This window comes from Lissotriton helveticus, chromosome 9 (genome assembly GCF_964261635.1).
Source record: "Lissotriton helveticus chromosome 9, aLisHel1.1, whole genome shotgun sequence".
Classification (NCBI taxonomy): Eukaryota; Metazoa; Chordata; class Amphibia; order Caudata; family Salamandridae; genus Lissotriton; species Lissotriton helveticus.
This window is the reverse complement of record NC_136070.1, coordinates 1,149,465,021-1,149,483,722: the sequence shown is the minus strand read 5'-3', so window position 1 is coordinate 1,149,483,722 and position 18,702 is coordinate 1,149,465,021. Positions and strand designations below refer to the sequence as shown.

At 40.4% G+C, this 18,702-nt stretch overlaps 2 protein-coding genes across 2 annotated transcripts in view; one reads left to right on the top strand and one right to left on the bottom strand.

The window, feature by feature from the left end:
• The window catches only part of CACNA2D3 (calcium voltage-gated channel auxiliary subunit alpha2delta 3), a 2,522,256-nt gene that overhangs the window by 1,937,496 nt on the left and 566,058 nt on the right, over positions 1-18,702 (top strand). The gene's annotated exons all lie outside the window — the stretch shown is intronic.
• The window catches only part of LRTM1 (leucine rich repeat transmembrane protein 1), a 74,038-nt gene continuing 62,054 nt past the window's right edge, over positions 6,719-18,702 (bottom strand). The window contains exon 3 of the mRNA XM_078661586.1: positions 6,719-8,732. Within this exon, the coding sequence (XP_078517712.1) occupies positions 8,284-8,732 (449 nt within the window). The 3' untranslated portion in view covers positions 6,719-8,283. The remainder of the gene's footprint in view (positions 8,733-18,702) is intronic.

The window sequence follows — 18,702 nt, the reverse complement described above, 5'->3', positions numbered from 1 at the left end:
AGGCACTCGACTGCCTAAAAAATGAAAACAAGCATTGGCAAGGTCAAAACTTGTGTATGGAATGTGGATCAGGTATGTGCAATATGTATAAATCCTAAACCTGTTGGCTTAGCCAAATATGTTTCCACAGCACCACTGGTGAGCAAGAACAGATAAAAGCATCTGAAAAATGGATGTAACTAAAAATATACCAATCGTTTTTTTCTCTAGCAATCATTTCTACAGTGCTTTTGTGAATGATTGCTCTCAGTGGTATTTGGCCGCTCGCCAACGGATTTCAGATGTGGAATAGTGCCTCATGCATTCCAGTGGACACACTGAAATAGCTGATAGAACAATAGGACATCTCAACACTCCTGTAGGCTGATCCAAGATAAGAGCAATAATGTCTTAAAGTTCTGGAGCAAATTAAGTCAGTGGTGAAAGAAGCTGAATAACACCTCCTTAAACTAAGAGGAGACTACAGCAGGGTCAGCATGAACTATATCAGTGCCCTGCACGTCAGTTGTCATAAAAAATCAACCTCCTGCCCTCTGGCTCTGGCTAAAGAGGACTAACTATCTCTGAATCCTCTAGAATGGACTGCCAAAGCAGCCAGATAGACCTGCATTATAGCCAGAGACACAGTATGGAGAGTTAGAGGACTGAGATTAGGTCGAAGAAATGAGAGCAGTGAGATTACTAATAAGTAATCAAAACATTACCTCCTCATCCCTTCCTCGTTCTACTCATTAGATCATCAGTATCTACCAAATACCGCTCTTTTCCCCTTGGAGGGGAAAAGAGCGGTATCTATTGATACCTTCCAGGAGTGCATGTGTCAAACTGCAGGCTGGCTTGAGAGAAATACCCTACAATTTAATGAGGGAAAAAAGGAGGTAATATATTGTATCGCCACTAGATTGTCTCGACACCTCCCAATAGAGTTTAAGCTCACTCCTGAGGGTGACTCTTTGGCCTCGGCTAAGATGGTGCGCAATCTGGGAGTTATGGTAGACGAAAACCTCTAAATGGATGCGCAGGCCAATAAAACTGCCAGTGTCTGCCTTTCCCTGCTTTGAACTTTACTGAAAATCCTTCTCTTACTCCCTGAGGACACTCGCCCTCGTGTAGTGAGGAGCGTAATATTGAGTAGGCTGGACTATTGCAACTCCCTGTACTTGGGAGCACCACAATATATTGTACAGGGGTTGCAGAGAGTACAGTCGATGGCAGCAAAGCTGGCTTTGAATAGACAACGTAGGTCCTCTCCGACACTGGCCTTAAGAGACCTCCATTGGCTGCCCATTGGGGAGAGAATTTGTTTCAAATCCCTCTGCACTGTATATAAGGCAGTACATGGCCAGGGCCCAGTCCCATTACAATAAACATTCACCTGGTACAATCCAAGGAGGCAGCGCCGTTCTTCAACTCCTAGTCTGATTACTACCACCAGATTTAAGAGGTCTTGGAAGGGTGGTAGAGCTTTTGGAGTGATGGCCTCTTGCATATGGAATGAACTGCCCCTGACCCTAAGACAGGCCAGCTCGTTGATTAGCTTCAGAAAGAGCTTGAAAACTTGGCTCTTCCCAAGGGTTGTGTCTTAATCTCCCTCTATGGATAACTGATTCTGTTTTTTTAGGGCTCTTCTTTGATCCAAGCGCCAGGATACCCGTAGGGTGGCAGTTATGCGCTATATAAGTATTCGTTCCATTCCATTCCATTCCAAATTAGAACCAAAAGGTATTCATCGCTAAACCACATGAGGCAAGAGCTCTCTCACCAGAGATAGGCACCATAGAGCAATTTCTTTCCACAAGAGATAGCAAAAACAAGATTATTCGGAATAGAGGTGCTCCTTAATAGGCAGATTTGGAGGTGGAGGATATTTTTGTGGCTTTATGCTAGGTTTTCATTGATCCCTGGTGACTGTTATTTTTGTGTTGTTAGCAAAAATTATGTATGGCCTTGAATAAGTCCTATTATTCTTTATTTATTAAAATGTTGTGCCATTTGAATTCATGATCCCGAAATCCCCCAACATGACTCTTAAATGCAGTTCTTGATCTCAGACATTACTCATTATTCGTGGGTGAGATAAGAATACATTAAAGGAGGCCTTGGACGACACTGAGTCTTCCAAGGGGAGTTTAGCAACAGATTGCTTTAAACTGGGAATATTAATGATTGCTCAAACAGTGTGTTAACAAACTAGGAATTATATGGAAAATTAAAAGGGTCGGACACAAACATGAAATACAGGATAGATTTATAGGAAAATGGATGGATGAACAAGAACCTTTTCCAAATGACAAGATATTGGACAGGCAGTGTTCCACCATTCAGGAACAAGCCACAAAAACTTCAGATACAGCTTATCAGAATTGCAGGTTCACTATTGACTATGGCATCTGGCAAAAAAAATGTGCAGCTTTCTTTTTATTGAGAAGAAACAAAGTGTTGCACATGTCTATGTTACTAATAAGCTAGGGATTTTTTATCCCTGACAACAGTAGTTCTATAGTGAATCAGTACCTTCCCAGGTAATGGCACTAAGAAACTCTTCTCCCGGTGGAGAAGTGTGGCTCACTGGTTAGAGGAGGCAGACCTGGAAGCAGAGGTCAGCCTGGGACCAGGGTTCAATTCCCGGCTCGGCGGGGTCTTGAGTCCTAAAAATGTCCATGGACTCGACAATTCTCGCTCCGGTGCCTACTCGATTCACGGGTTCACACTCTGTGACTCTGGGCAATAGCTTGCTTAATCTCCACAACGGCCCCTCGCGGTGGGATGCCTGGCGTTCACCTTGCGGATACCCTGCCGGGGTTATCTCACAGGGGAATACCAGGACGGGTTCCCTAAGCAAGCGCTTAGAAACCGCTCGGTGATTTGCGCTATATAAATTCCTGTACATTTACATTTACAACGTCATTATGTTTTTTATCAGCAATTAATGACATTAATTGAGAGTATGTCTTCCCTGCAAAGGCTCATTTCCATGTGATGACAAGCTCTTTTATTCTCACCTTCTATCAGTTTTGAGAGATATTTCCCTTGATATTTGATTAACTTAGGCTTAGAAAAATGATTTTATTTAATACCTTCGGTGCTCATGACGGCTCCCGACCATCATGAGTCCCAGTAGACAAGTGCTCATGACGGCCGGGAGCCGTCAGAACGTTGCCGCTCCGCCCACGTACGGTTAATTCCCCGTCTGTGCAGGAGAATTAATCAGTGGGCGGAGTTCTGACGCCTCCCGGCCGTCATGAGCACACGCCCACCGTGATTTATGATGGCCGGGAGCCGTCATAAGTACCTGAGCGCCACGCCCAACCCCGCCTCCCCTCGCACCGTGGCGAAATTCGCGCCGCGGCGAAGGGGTTAAGGAGAGATTCCTCCCTCATAATTCTCTCAACTAAGAATGTGGTGACTGTGGTTTCATTTGAAAGAAGTGGGGCTTATGCACGAAGATACATTTATGTATGAGTAATTTTACACATGTACATTTTTCTCTTACATTTTGTAGTTTTACTACTTTTGGCTATTCACCATTTCCAAGAGTAAATTTACTACAAAGTGTAAACTTGCATTTCTTCACCCCCTTCAATACGGAGTGGGGACAAAGATACAAGTGAAAATTACCCCTAGTAACTTTTCAAAGTTCAATGCAGTTGTCCACCGCCAGGGTAGAGATCTCCTGATAGTAAAAGATACAGAAATCTTAAGAAGTTTTTTATACTCTAAAAACATTGTAACAGTATTGTTATGCTAAATACTACTGTAAACTAATTTAATATATCTATTTTAAATAGTGAACAAAATAATAAAAATGCTACAGCACTACTATAACTTAATTTTAAATAAAATATTTAATTTAAATATTTTAAATGAGCTTAATTTCATTTTTTAACATTTATTAAGAAAGTCCTATTTAAAGTAAAATATTTACATGTATTTAATATTTTATTATTAAAAATGACAAAACGTTATTTAACAAATTAACTTACATTAATGTAGTTATGTATTAAATGAAGTTATATTTATTTCTATTTGTACACACACACATATATATACATATATATATATACGTATATATATATATATTTTATCATTACATTAAATTGGCATATATATATTTAAAATAAATTGATGCTATATTCCAAGTGCGGTGGGGGGTTGACCGCCTGCTTGTGTGGACAGTAGAGCCCTGCACCCGACCCTCTGCAGGCAGTAAATCCACTCCCGCCGTGCACAGCTGACGTATATTTAGGTATCGTAATATTATCTTACTTTATGTTTAAAAAAATTCTAGAACTTCCCATAAAAAACAAAGATTAAACTGGAGTTATCCTGAAGCAAGGCACTAAGGGCCTGATTACGAGTCTGGCAGTTTTGTGACTGCCAGACTCCCGCAGGTGGTCCACTATCCACCATATTAGGACTGTTAAAGTCATTGCGGCTATAGGCTGCGGGCTACGCCAGGGAACATTCGATCCTTTTTGGACTGTTCCCTGGTGGAGTGCCACAACATAATATGCTAAGCTGGGACTGAGGCAGTCCTGCGCGGCAAATTTGATTTCCTGCTCTGCCAACAATTTCATGGCGGAGCCCTGCCATGAAAATGCTGGTGGAGCAGGAAAAAATGAGCCGCATGTGGCCCCGCTGTGGGGATACATTCAGGGGGCACAACATATGCACCACTGCCTGTATCCCCACAAAGTTCGAGCACAGCATGGACGTCCACATCCATGCCATGCTGGACCTTTTTGCCATTCCCATTGCAGTGCCTGTTTTCCAGGTACCGCCATGGGAAAAGCAAACGACTGCCGACCGTATCAGGAGTTAAACCTGTGTAACCCGTGAAATGGTCGGCGGTCCTTGCTCATGTTTGGTGCAGTGGAGCCTGCATTGAGCCGGCGCTGCTGCGCCAAACTCATAATCAGGTCCTAAGATTTTGACTTGCATTTTCACTGAGAAAACAAAGGTTAAAATGGAGTTTTATGTAGGTCTTGTAAAAATATAACTAACATTCATGTACCAAAATAATCCCTGAAATTCCCAAGTTATATGTAACTGACCTAACTTTAACTTGCATCCCTACAATGCGCTGTTTATGACCTTACATATTACATCACTCATGACATATTAAATCACATCATTGATGACATCACTGATCACATCATGATTGACATCATCCAAGCTAACTTCCAGTATGAAAATCGTACAGCAAACTGTTACAGTTGTTGGATGATTTCATCAGTGAAGTGATGTTATGCGAGTTTTTTAACTGGACCATTTATGTAATTAAACCTCTTTCCTTGGCTTGCTGTAGGAGACAACTGGTTCCGTTTGACTGTATTCCCATCAAAACTTAGCATTAAGGCGGCCAAAGTCGGCGTCTTATCTCTGTGAGTGGCCAGGATTCAAAGAACCAAGGCGGCTTAATGTTGCTGCCGTCGGTCAAGGGGTAGGTTTTCGAGTATACGGCAGGTACGATTACAAGTATGTTGCCGATATGGCTATCCGAAATCTCAATGGAGCTGGCGGCGGGGATCAGCCTGAGGTTCCAATGTGCAATGGCGCCGCCTTGGTTCTTTGAATCCCAGCCACTCGCCGAGATAAGACACCCCGCGTCCTCCATTACTAATTTTGGGAAAACATGAGCACCAAGCCCCCAGGAGACATTGTCTGTACACTCAGGCATTCGATCCATTAGTCCTGATGATTATCCCACTATACTTTGTGCAAGGGATCGAAACGTCGTCGACCTATTTAATAGTTCCACGCTTAACCATTGTGTGAAAGTAGTGCGGTTACTATTATGGATAGCTTATTCAATCTCTAATTGAACCAAAGCTTTCTTTTTTCTTTTTGCCTGAAATTATCCTATGTTTGTTGTATACCCGTTTCTTGTCTTGTGTACTGGATGCAGGAGTGCATCCCGCTCTATTGTTGTTTTTGCCAATTGGGTTAAATTGTGAATTTACCTAACGTATTAAATCCTGTTTCAGGCTGGACATTGTATAATATAGCGCCCATCTTGGTCTATATTTCATTTTATGTTGTACATTTGTTTTTATAAGGACCATTGTTACAAGATATAATTGACACCCAGGGTTCTTAGCTACTCAGGGGGTTCCCTTGTTTGTTCAAAATAGTAATAAAATGTGCCACCTCACCCTGAGGTGGGTGTAGATTGTGTGTACACGCTTACTTCGATTGTGTCAGCATTGTCTACATTAGTAAGGCCCCCTCAATTGCATTCAAAGATGATAGAGCTACACCTCTATTTCATGTGGCAGAAATTGGAAATTGAAGTAATAGCTGGATTCAGTCCAACCATCTATCCTTTTTATTGTGCCTAAAAGTGGCGCTGAGGTTTTGAAACTGACTTGTCATTTAGAAGCACATTTTAAAAATATATCACCTATGTGAACCAAAAGTCATCATCAACCGCCGGCTAAAAATGTTCCTATTGGCTGGAGGCCCATTTGAAAACTGTGAAACAAACACTAACTGGCGTGACAGAAAAGTGGAAGTCTTAAATTAAAACGAGCGATATATATTCAAAAATCAAATAAATCGGATAATGAAGTGTTCAGGTACAAACTGCTATTCTTTATGTGCTAGGCTTTCACCACAAAATTTGTGTAAATCCTATGTAAATACCAGGGCTTAACATTTATGGGTTCAGACTCATTCAGTGATTCATGGATTTCATGCCAGGACACATAAACAGAAAAAAGTCTCTTCATGAGAAATATGCAGCAGTGAAGTCTGCTTTATTCATTGAAATGTGCTTACTAAGTAAAAGAATTATACGGTTTACAGTAATATGGACTTTATAATGTTAATTTCATTTCACATGGCCCTGTAACCCACATTCAGGTGCAAAGGAAGATGAGGGCATCTAGTATTCTTCACCAGCACAAGTCCCACCTGTAAAATCCGGTGTGTTTTTTAAGGGAAAATATTGCACAATTTGAATTTTACTGATCAGAACAGAGTAAAACAATCTGTAGCGCTGCATTTTCTCCATTCCGAATAGCAGAAATCAGAATGGAAAGGCAATGCAAATTTCAGTAAATGTTGCCCCCAGAATATCGGTATTTACCGAGGAGGGTAACATCTCTCACAATATCAAGACACTCAGAATGAGGCACATAACAGTGAGGCTGTTAAATACCCTTCAAAAGCAGAGCTCACCAAGGATCTGATTTACCACTCATTCCAGTGCCAATAGAAATGTCTCTAGGAGAATATTAGTAATACCAAACACAATTAAATCATAACCAACACAGCCTGAGGGGTATGGGCAAATGAGTTTCACATGTATTTGTTCCATTGCTTGAAACACATTTCTAAGTGATTCTGAATTGAGGTGAACCTTATTGCCATTCACTCAAAATGTACAAATGTATTGCATTTCTGAATACATTAGAAGGTAAAAGAAAACGACATTATTTTCCACAATTGAGGAGAATACTGCAGACACATGATCGTATTGAATGTAATAGCGAAGGTATACCAATGTACTGCTATTATTTGTTAATATAGTCATGCATTTATACACATTGTTATCTCTTTACATTCCGCCCGTAGATTAGATGCTATTCTAAAACTACATATGCAGATCAGAATATGATGTCCACATTAAAGCATCTTGAAGTTAAGTCATTTTGCATAGAAATATTTTGCACTCGAAAATTAGATACTTCATCATCATCGACTAAAGATTTTGAGATAAGTATGTCTCGTAATAGAAAATAGGACATGTACGATAAATAGGGAATACCGGGGAGCAAAATCTTTAATGCATAAAAATGTGTAGGCTAATTAGCTGGAGCCTCAAAGCTCATGACCACAAAGGGTCAAGGATGTATCATTTGTCTAAGTATCCATCTTAAATTCTAACCGATCCTTCCAGAGTACTGCCTCTTGATATATATATAATTCACCCATACACCTTGCGTGGGATTGACACACGCACCTGTGTGTTCTTATGCAACTATCCAATGCTTGATAAGTTTTATAGCCGATGCCATTAAGGTATAATTGCATTACCGTTCTTTTCTTCCCACCTCTGAATTTGACCAAAGCGTCTACAGACGAGTTATTTTTGAAGATTTGCTCTGCAAACAATGCTCTCCATTGAATGTGAGTCAGAAAGTTCTTTAGAACAAATCTTAAGCCTACCGGCTCCTGGTCTCTCATCCATGCTTCGCTATGTCTTGCAAGTTAGTGACGTATTCATAAGATTCCTATACTTGTTGCTAATAATATGATATTCGTGAAAAATGATGGTCTTCAGGGTAAGGTACAATCAAGGGGCTCTTTCTCTTCTGCACTCCCTTGCTCAGCTGCTGGTGCCAAGCGTTCTACATCTTTCAGCTCTCTGTGGTACTTTGCCGTTATTGCTGCATAGGCACAACCATAGACAGCAGCTGCCAGCATCATTAGACACACAATTCCACAGACAACACCAGTTATGACTACAGTGGCAATTGCATGGCGCAAACTGGCAGGTCGGGGCTTTGGCTTTGGTTCGCAGTCTGAATGCATGCCCTCTCCATGATCATTGTGATGTGCATATTTCCCAGTGGTCCTGTGGTCTTGATTGTGGTGGTGAACACTCGGAAGATGAACATGAGCAGTTGTCGGAGAACATGTTCCATATACCTCATAGGGAATTTTTAGAAGATGCTTTCCCTTACGATTTTCTGGCTCTGCACAGACCATCTCATCAATTACTCCTCCTATGAAACATATTAGAAAGATGTTATAACTTAGCTATTTGTAATATTTTAGTTGCTACAGTGACATTTAGTTCACAATCTTCACTACATTCAATAAATTGTAGAATTTGCTTTTGTCAAACATGCAATTATCTTCTTCATTGTTATGCTTAGAATTGCTTTAAAACTTTCAAGCTTAGGAGGCATTGGCACACATTAGTCTCTAGACTGGTGAACGAGGCAAAAAAGTAATCTTGTATCACCCTCAATAAGATGTTAAAAGTAGACTACCAATATTTTCACCTAAAAAATATGGAGTACAAAATAAATGCTGCGAGAATAGAAACTAAACAGAAACAATTACTGTCAAAATATTATCTTGCTTCACCTCCAAATGTTTTAGGACTGAAGTATGGCTAGTAATTTAACCAAATCTTAATAGTAGGTACAACTTTTCTTGGCTGGGTTTGGTAACCTTGGGTGTAATTGCATATGGATATTTTGGGATGTTTATTTGTGCAGATTACATTTTTATGTTTTTGTGATTTTAGCTTTTTTCCCCCCTGAAGTATAGATTGTTACTAGGAACGTATTATGGCAAATTAAAAATATGTGCCCCTCCCCCGCTACATCAAATGATCAATTGGTAATCAATAGGTCAAAGAGTGACTGATATACAGCGTCCATGAGGACAATGATGGCACAATTTCCTAAAACAAACAAGCCTAATTTACTCACTAAGCAAAAAACAGGGGATGCTTTATGTGTTCGTAGAATATTTTACCAAGATCCAGGACTTTTCCAGAAGCCAATCCAAATCAATATGAAGTATATAATATGGAGTTCCTAATCTAAAAAACATACTTACACAAATGCAACTTGTTTTACTTTAAAATGTGTTATTGAATATATAGTGAGCAGTCATGGATAAGTAGTGTAACAAGTAATGTAACAATACAGATGAACATAGACAGTGTACGTAGGATAGTACAAATAATGCTTGCTAAGCACTATACATCATGTAAATGCTATATAAAAATCCATGATGATAGGACCAGTCAAAAATATTTACAAATGATGATGAAAGACAGTAATGAGAAAACATCAGTACAAAAATTAAGAGGGTTTTTCAGGTAGTGATGCAACAAATGCCATACCTTATAGTAGACATACATCATATGCTTTAACATACATCTCAGTTTTAGTTATGTCTGTCCCCACAGAAACCTCATCATGGATTTTGGGTTTAGGCAATCCTTGGGTTATCTATATCTGCTGCAGATAGGCTGGCTACTGCTTGTTTGACAAATACTGGAAAAATGTCCCTCATCTGACTAAAATCCCCACAACCCTACAGAGTGCTGAATTCAAGAAATGTTGCAAAGCGATATCATGAACACGTTGGCAGGCAGTTTAAAACTTCTCTGCTGTTGGCAGTATGTTTTGCCTACTAGGGAAACCTTTGCTTCTGAAACCTCTGTGTTAGGAGGGTCATTTGTTTCCACTGTCATCTAAATGCGTTTGGATGGTTTGCAGTTACCTGAACTTCTGAAATTGCTAAGTGGACATGTGCAAGTTGTGTTGAGAGAATTGATTTGCTGTAGGTACATTGAACCTCCCGTAGACCTTTCTTTGAAAATGCCTAGAGGTTGAGAAGTTCCAGCAATTGGGAAATCCTCCAGCCAATTTCAAGGAATCCCAGAATCCCCAGTAATACTGGCAATGCTTTGGGTACTTGTGTCCAATGGACAGAGTTTTGCAGCTTTAGTTAAACTTACTGGGTTGCCAGAATTCTGGGGAGAAGTCGCCAGTCAAAATCAAAGCTTAAACACGGCTAAAATTGCTGTTATGTCAGTCTATGCAATGGAAAGCCTGCATAAAAGTGCTCTTCAGTAGCCATCTCCATCCTTATTGGCTTAGAATACCTGCTAAATATTCTAAATCCTTTACTGTCCTGCAGTAGGTGCTTGAGATTAATTTCTTTTTGGATGGTTACAAGAGCTACTGAATATTTCTTTTTACTCTTAGTACTAAGGGAATTCTCATAATTTTTCTCTATATTTTTTGACATCTTGAACAAAATGTTCCTATTCTCATCTCACTTCACTCAGTGTGGACTCTAAATTCTTTATTTATTTGATTGTGATTGTCATTTGGTGTTTACACTCACAACACCAATACTCATTTCTCTGAGGATTTCCTTTTTATTAATGGTAACCTACAACAGTGAGCCATGATTATGTTTCATAATTACAGAGGGAATACAAACGGGCAATGGCTGGCTATTTCACATTCTTATCCTAGCATCTACAGACACCACAAAAATGACAGGCAATCTAAGTGAGGTGGAAGTGAATCGGATACTCTGACCCAATATGCAGACAATGTATCTGGAGGGCCTCAACCTATAAGGGAGCTCCTAATAAAGTAAACATATACATTTTGGTGGGAGATTATAATCATATTTGCAATCCCAGTCTAACTCCATGAGCTGAGATTCTTTCTAATCAATTTGTGTTCCACGGTTGATGAACTTTATAACTGTGTTTCCAGATTTGCAGACATTAGGGGGCTATTGCTTGGTTAGAGACAAAAATTTACCGCTGAGCTGCAGCGATTTTTATCACAGATAAACCTTGGTATTACCAAGGTTTATCGCAAATGCGATAAAAAACGGCCGCAATGCATGAATATCGCTGAAAAGTCAGCGATATTCATGCATTACCGAGCTAATGCTCTTAGCCATGTTATCCACCTCCCATTGGATAACATGGCTAAGAACTGCTCAGGGCAGGTGTTAGCTTTTGGAGATATTCGCGCTTAGCGCGAATACCTCCAAAAGTTGGTAATAGGAGATAGCGATGTTAGCGACTGTTTCCAGTTGCTAACATCTTGGCACGCCCACTTTGCATGTCATTAGTGATAAATATCACTGACATGCAAAGTGGGGCCCAAGATGGTCGCTATCTCCTACTAGCTGTCGCTAACTGGTGTTAGGGACAGCTAGGTAATAGGGAGATAATTTTATCTCCGCTTTCTTGGCTTTTAAAGCCAAAAAAGCAGATATAAACCCCCTTTATAATATGCCCCTAGAACTTTACAAACCTTGTTTAGAGAGTACAACATGGGTCTAGTTTTTATCACTATATTGCTTTAGCAATATGTACATTGAGTATTGATTTGTACGTTGTGTATTATGTTATTTCTAGTTTTTAACCCACTAATTATATTTTAAATATACTGATGTCTATTAAAATATTAGAAAGTGTTGTGTTATAACAGAATGCTAGCTGGACTTTCAATCTTTATTGCAACTGTGATAACTGTTTTTCGCTGTACTTAGGTCTCAACTTATGTCCCTTTCCTTGAGTTCATCCAGGACTTGTCAACTACATCAAATGGGATATGCAAGGAAATGTAGTGAGGCCATGTTTACACTGCACATCTAGTACTTGGCATAGCTGGAACACCCAGCATTTCCCCTTTTCAGAGTGTTTGATGGTCCTTGCAACAGTTTTTCTGAAAGGCAAATCCAGACAAATAGTAATCCAGATTTCGTAAGATGATCAGTAGATTTATGGAGTTGTAAGAAGGTGATAGCGCAGTTTTAAGCCCTTTTCTTATGCTGACCGACAGATATTTAGAACAAAGAGGGGCATGGTATATGCCTTGCTGAAAATAGAACTGTGATGGATGAATAGAAAGAGGGACTATATAAACATGTAATAGGATTTTTAAATATTTTTCGAGAGTGGATGAAATGAAGGATTTAAACCTCATTTAAGATGCCAAGTAACAACAGGGTTGAACATTAGTGGCATCTACCCTCAGCTAATGAAAAGTATGTTGCTACATTTTAGAGGTGATACAGTAACTAATAACAGGTTTATTACACCTACACTTTTGCATAGGTTAGATTGGTATCTCAAACATTTTGGTTTAGCAACAATATAGAGTATTTTATCCAAAGTGTATGTATGTATATATGTATATGGAATTTCTCCAGCGAGGATCTTGTCAAAATGCAGCGAAGTTCTGTATGTATTCAAAGACAAGCAAAGTTAACAAGTAGGAGTTCACGCTGAATTAAGGAAGGTTAGTACACAGTGATGTACTTTTTTGCAAAGAGCTGAGTCTTAATCACTTTCCTAAATTGGAGCAGCATTGTGGTGGTCTTGAAGTATACCGGGATGTTTTTCCGGATCCTGTGTGCATAGATGGGTGATGTGATCACAATTCTTCAAGCCCTGGATGAGACATGCAGCAGCATGGAGGATGTCCCTAGAGGGGCCAGTGTGGCACCTAGGAGGTGGTGGATTAGGGCATTACCAGCATCTAGAAGCGATACTATGAACGTTTGAACAGCAGTTTTGAAGGTGCTTTCTGGAAGAAATGGTTTGCTTTCCTTTAGAAGAGAGAACTGGTAGCAGGTTGTCTTTGTTTTCTGGCAATTTGTTCCTTGAGGGTGAGGTTGGTGTTTAGGGTGGGTATTTGGTGAAGGTTGAGGATTGAAGCTGCGAAGAATCATGTAATTGAGCCAGGTATATTATTGTCAGATAAAAGGAATTCTCTTTTGGTTGGCCTCAACTTCAGGTAGGTACTCAACAATCAGATCTTGATGATGTGCAAGCAGTGGTTGAGGTGCGTTTTATGTCTGAAGCAGACAAAACATTTAAGTGGAGTTGTACATCATCAGTATAATGGTGAATTTTTATGTTATATTTGTGAGTAGAGCACCAAGCTACTCCATGTATAGGTAGATGAAAACATGAGACAGTATGGTGCCATGGGGGACTCTACAGATGAAAGGGATCTCTTGTGACTTGGAGGTGCCCATGTTAATAAACTGTTGTCAGTTGAAAAGGTAGGAGGAGAACCATTGAAGGACATTGATGGTGTATTGCATTGAAACTTCAAGGTGTATATCAGTGTGCTCTGCATGCATATTATTATCCTTGCCTCTGGTGTTGAAGCAGATGCTTCCTCACTATGAACTTTGCCAGTGGCTTTAAAACAAGCTACAAAAAGGTATTGAGTAACAGGCAAAGCTTACAAGGTGAATGGTTGTCAAATTTTATCAACCACATGAGTATGAATTTCTGCCAGGTTTGGACAGATTAATAAAAATGAAGGCTGTCTGTTTTGTGGATAGAGATTTATTGAAGCGATTTGATTTAGATTTATACAGCGCATAGCTGCTCCAGCAACGGGGTGTCCCAGCGCTACCCAAGTTACAAGTGACTTAGAGCCGTCCAGATAAAAATAAAAATTAAGATGGAAAAAGCCAGGTCTTTAAGGGCCATATGTATCAAGCAAATTCGCATCCACAAAGGCCGACATTCGCAGAATTTCGGCCTTTGCGAATGCGAATTTGCTAAATGGTATGTATAAAGCAAAATATGGTGCAAAACAAGGAATCGCAAAATTTGCGATTCCTTATTTTGCAATTGCATTTAAGGAATCGCAAATGTTGAGATTCCTTAAATGCAATGTATGAAGCAAAAGAAATTTGCAAAATGTCCTTAAGGAATCGCAAATTACCACCAACTTCTAGTTGGTGGTAAGTTGCGAATTCCTTGAAAAATTCACATTTTTGCCTTTTTCAAAGTGCCATGTGATGCCCATACATGCCCTTAGGGCATGTATGTGCGCCACATGTGCACCCATGCATATTTCAGGGGTGGAACAGGGTATCCTTTGGACACCCCTGCACCCTTGAAATTATTCTCAATTTGCGATTAGCAAATTGCGAATCGCAAATTGAGAATAACTTCCCATTCATTCCTATGGGCTTCCTGGCTCATAGAAATGAATGGGAAAGTATTCCTTAATTGCGATTCGCAATTTGCAAATCGCAATTAAGGAATTTTAAGAAATCGCAAAACAAATGCTATTTTGTACATACATACCTATTTGTGATTCTCAAATAGCAATTTCTTAAAAATCGCTATTTGAGAATCGCAAATTAGGTTGATGATACATATGGCCCTAAGACTTTATGGAACACCACATCATTCCGGAGCCCTATGATTGAAACTGGAAGAGAGTTCCATAGTTTAGCTGCCAAAACTTTAAAAGTGCGACCACCCGCTCTCGCCCTTTGGACTCGAGGGGTACACGCGAGTCCTAGATTAGTTGAACGTAGGGAGCGACTTGGGACGTACGGTACCAGCAGAGCTGCTAGAAACGGAGGTGCCTGTTGGGTCATGATCTTATGAGCAACACACAGTGTCTTAAACTGGATCCTTTTATCCATGGGTAACCCATGAAGTTTGGTTAGAAACTTAGACACTGAGCAAAACTTTGGAAGTGCCAGCAAGGTGTGAACTGCCGCATTTTGGATTCTCTGAAGGCACTTAATACGAGATTATTGGCACCTAAATAGAGGGAGTTGCCATAATCTAGCTTCAACAAGATTGTGGCCAGCGGGATGGCCTGGCGGATTTTAGGGTTGAAGTACCCTAGTAAGGGTTTCAACCCCCTCAAGAGTCCAAAACAGGTCCTTGCAACTAGTTTAGATTGAGTGTCAAAGGACAGGCCTCTATCAATCCAGAAATCTAAGTTCTTAACCTCCTCTTTAGGCAGTGGTGAAGGTTTCAATTTATCTGGCCACCACTACTCCGACCCCATGTCACTGTGCTTCCCAAGCAAAAGTATCTTTGACTTGCTTGCATTAAGCTGCAGGCAGTTTGTTGTCAACCATTCGGCAATCACCTGCATGTCTTCCTTAAATTTGATGAGGTTATTTCTACACTACTTAGAGAAGGCAATGACCAATTGGGTGTCGTTGGCATAAGACACCAACAACAGCCCTCTTCTTTTTGCTATCTCCGCCAGGGGTTGTACGTAAATAATAAAGTTCATAGGGCTCAATATTGAGCCCTGAGGTACCCCGTGACTGATGCAATACTCCTGGGAGTGGTAAGGTGGTACTGTGATCTGGAAGGACCTACTTTCCAGAAAAGAGTGAAACCAGGCTAAGGCCTCACATCAAACCCCAATCCCCTGTAACCGCTGAATCAGTAACTCATGGGAGACGGTGTCGAAGGCGACACTTTAGTCAAGAATAATTAAGGCAGCAGAGTTACCGTCATCCAAGCTACTGCGAATTTCTTTGATTATTGCCAGCAGAGTGGACTCAGTACTATGGCGAGATCTGAAGCCATTTTGAGAGGAGTTCAAGATTTCATTTTGCTCTAGAAACTCAGTGAGGATATGGTTTACATGACATTCCGTAGCTTTAGCCAGAAATGGAGCTAAGAGATGGGGCGGTAGTTGCCTGGCTCTGAGGGTTCTAAAGATGGTTTCTTTAAAAGTGGTATTACCTTAGCATGCATCCAAGATGGAGGAATGGAAGCAGATGACAAAGATAAATCGACCAGTTCTCTCGCCACTGGTAAAACAGAATTGTGGAATTGGCAGATTTGGGCTGGTTTTAAGGGATTTGGCAGGGAGCCTGATTTTATTCTCAAAATGAGAGATTCAGCCTCAGCAAGAGATAAGTGGGGAAAGGAGCACAATGGTTTTTTTGTGGAAGGGTCGCTATCCTCGGACCCGTCAACCATATTGGTGCTAATAGTGACTACCGGAAAGCCATAATAAATGTTCTCTACCTTACTTACAAAATACTTAGTCAATTCATCACACTGAGTATTAGAAGTGATAGGAGAGTCAGCTTGCGAGTTAGAGCATTTCATAGTCACAAGAAGTGAAAAGATCATTTTAGAGGGATAAGTACTGTTCACTATTTTACCAGCAATGTATTCTGCTCTAGCTTTCTGGACCAGCTTGTGGTAAGTTTTGAATGAGTCTCAATATTTTATTTTTGCTTCTGAGTAGTAGGCTCGCCTCCACACTCGTGCAAGTTTTTTGCAGTTTTTTTTGCTATAATCCAAGAATCATTAAACTATGTATTGGACTGTCCTCTTTCTTTATTAGGACTAAGTTTGGCCGGAATACAGCTGTCAAGAGCTTGGATCAGCCAGTCCTGGAAAAGCAGATCGGCTGATTCTATGTCCGGTGCCAGCTGAGGTTTGTGACTAAGCAGTTGATCCGTAAGATGGTTAGCATTTAGCTTATACCACAGTCTATTCTGCGTAGACCGTGGATGGTGCTGAACTGGTTTACCGATCCAGCAAAAGGAAAAAGGAACAAGGAAATGGTCCATCCACACCATGGGAATCGGGGACGTGACATTTATGGAGCCTAGGTTGGAGAATATAGGATCCAACAAGTGCCCCGCTATATGAGTAGTATCCGACACACATTGGGTCAGTTGACAGGCCTCTAAGTCAGATATAAAACTCACAATGCCTGTTTTACCATTATCTTTAAGATGTAAATTAAGGTCTCCTAGAATGGTGAAATTTGGTGCTTTAATAGCAAGAGAGATAATCTTTTCACCAATTCTTCACTGAAGTCTTTAGATGGCTCTGGTGGATGATAAATGAGCAATCCTCAGACTGTCAGATTATTGTTTTAAGTGATTTTAAATAGTGCGCTTTCGCACTCAGGAATGTTCTCTTACTTAAAACTACACAGATAGGACTCCTTATGGATTAAAGAGATGACACCACCTCTATTACCATGTCTATTAAGTTGTTTCATCGTATACCCATTGGGAAGTGCCAGCCAGGATTCTGCAATGGAGTCCTGCGTCAACCATGTCTCAGTAAGAAACAATGCGTCTAGAGATTTTTCAGTTAATAACTTGAACATTTTGGCGTGATGCTTAACTAAGGACCTACAATTTAGGTTAAGAAACCTGTACTCAGTAGAGTTAGGGGAGGATAGGCCCATAGTGAACTCCAGGCATATTAGAATAAGTAAACATTCTCTGCACGTGATGCAACTTAGAAGCTGTTAGCCACGGCCCGTATAGGGCTTGCCACCGGGCGGTGACGTGGGGCGGGGGAGGGACAGGGTGGGGGTTGTAAAATGCAGCAAACGGACAATTTCAGGTAAGTAACGAAAAATAATAATTGTTGCGGCGCTGCATCGCATTTGGCGATTTCGTGCACGCCACAAAATTTGTTCGTCCGTTCGAAATCGTCAGTTTGCCACATTTTACAACCCCCCACCCTGCCCCTCCCCCGCCCCACATCACCACCCGGTGACACGCCCTATACGGGCCGTGGCTGGTTATTGGTGTTTTTTGTATTTAAATCTGCTCTTTCTTGCGAGTTTTCAGGAAAGTACAATATATTGAAATCCTTTGCACTGGACGTTGTGTGTAGACATCGTTACTTTTGTATATTAGAAGCAAACCATTTTAGCTTTTACGTTTCATTCAGGTGAGAACATAACGATCCCCAAAATGTAACCCCGCCGAAATGTGCATCTCAGTTGAAAAAGTTCAATTTGAGGTTCTGCTTAGGGTGCAAATGACGCTGGTAAGGAACCCCTGAACATTATCTAATGAAAGTCAAATGCAATTGTACTATATCAAGGCAAAAGAATTGGTGATACAAAAAAAATGGAATTGTTCCAGGGTGTGGTTAACCATGAGCGGTGGATTCTTATTTAACTAAACGAAATGTGGAAAGTTAAGAGAATGTAATTGAAAAATAATTCGTTTTTTCTTCTACTTTTACATGTTTTGAGATACTTGATAGTATATTTAGTAGAGGCTCGAAACTCAGTAAAAACTTCTACAAAGAATAGGCCTGAGGTGCGAGTTTAGTATGATCACAGTGGTAAGTGAGATTGATCAAGTACAGCATATCACATGAGTCTTGAATGATGGTGAAAACAGGATAGGCAGTGTTCATGCTCTGAAATGGCATTTGCGTACAAATGTGACATTATTCCTCCACATAGATCTGTTCTGTCCCAAGAACGACTGCCAGAGTGTATTCCCTCAGTGGTGACTGTAGGGTGCTAATGCATAACCATGAATGCCTTAGTGAAGAGCAGTACATTGACGAACAATACATTCGCAGTTATACTTTCACAGACACATTAAACATCACTCCATTTTTGTTAGTTGTTG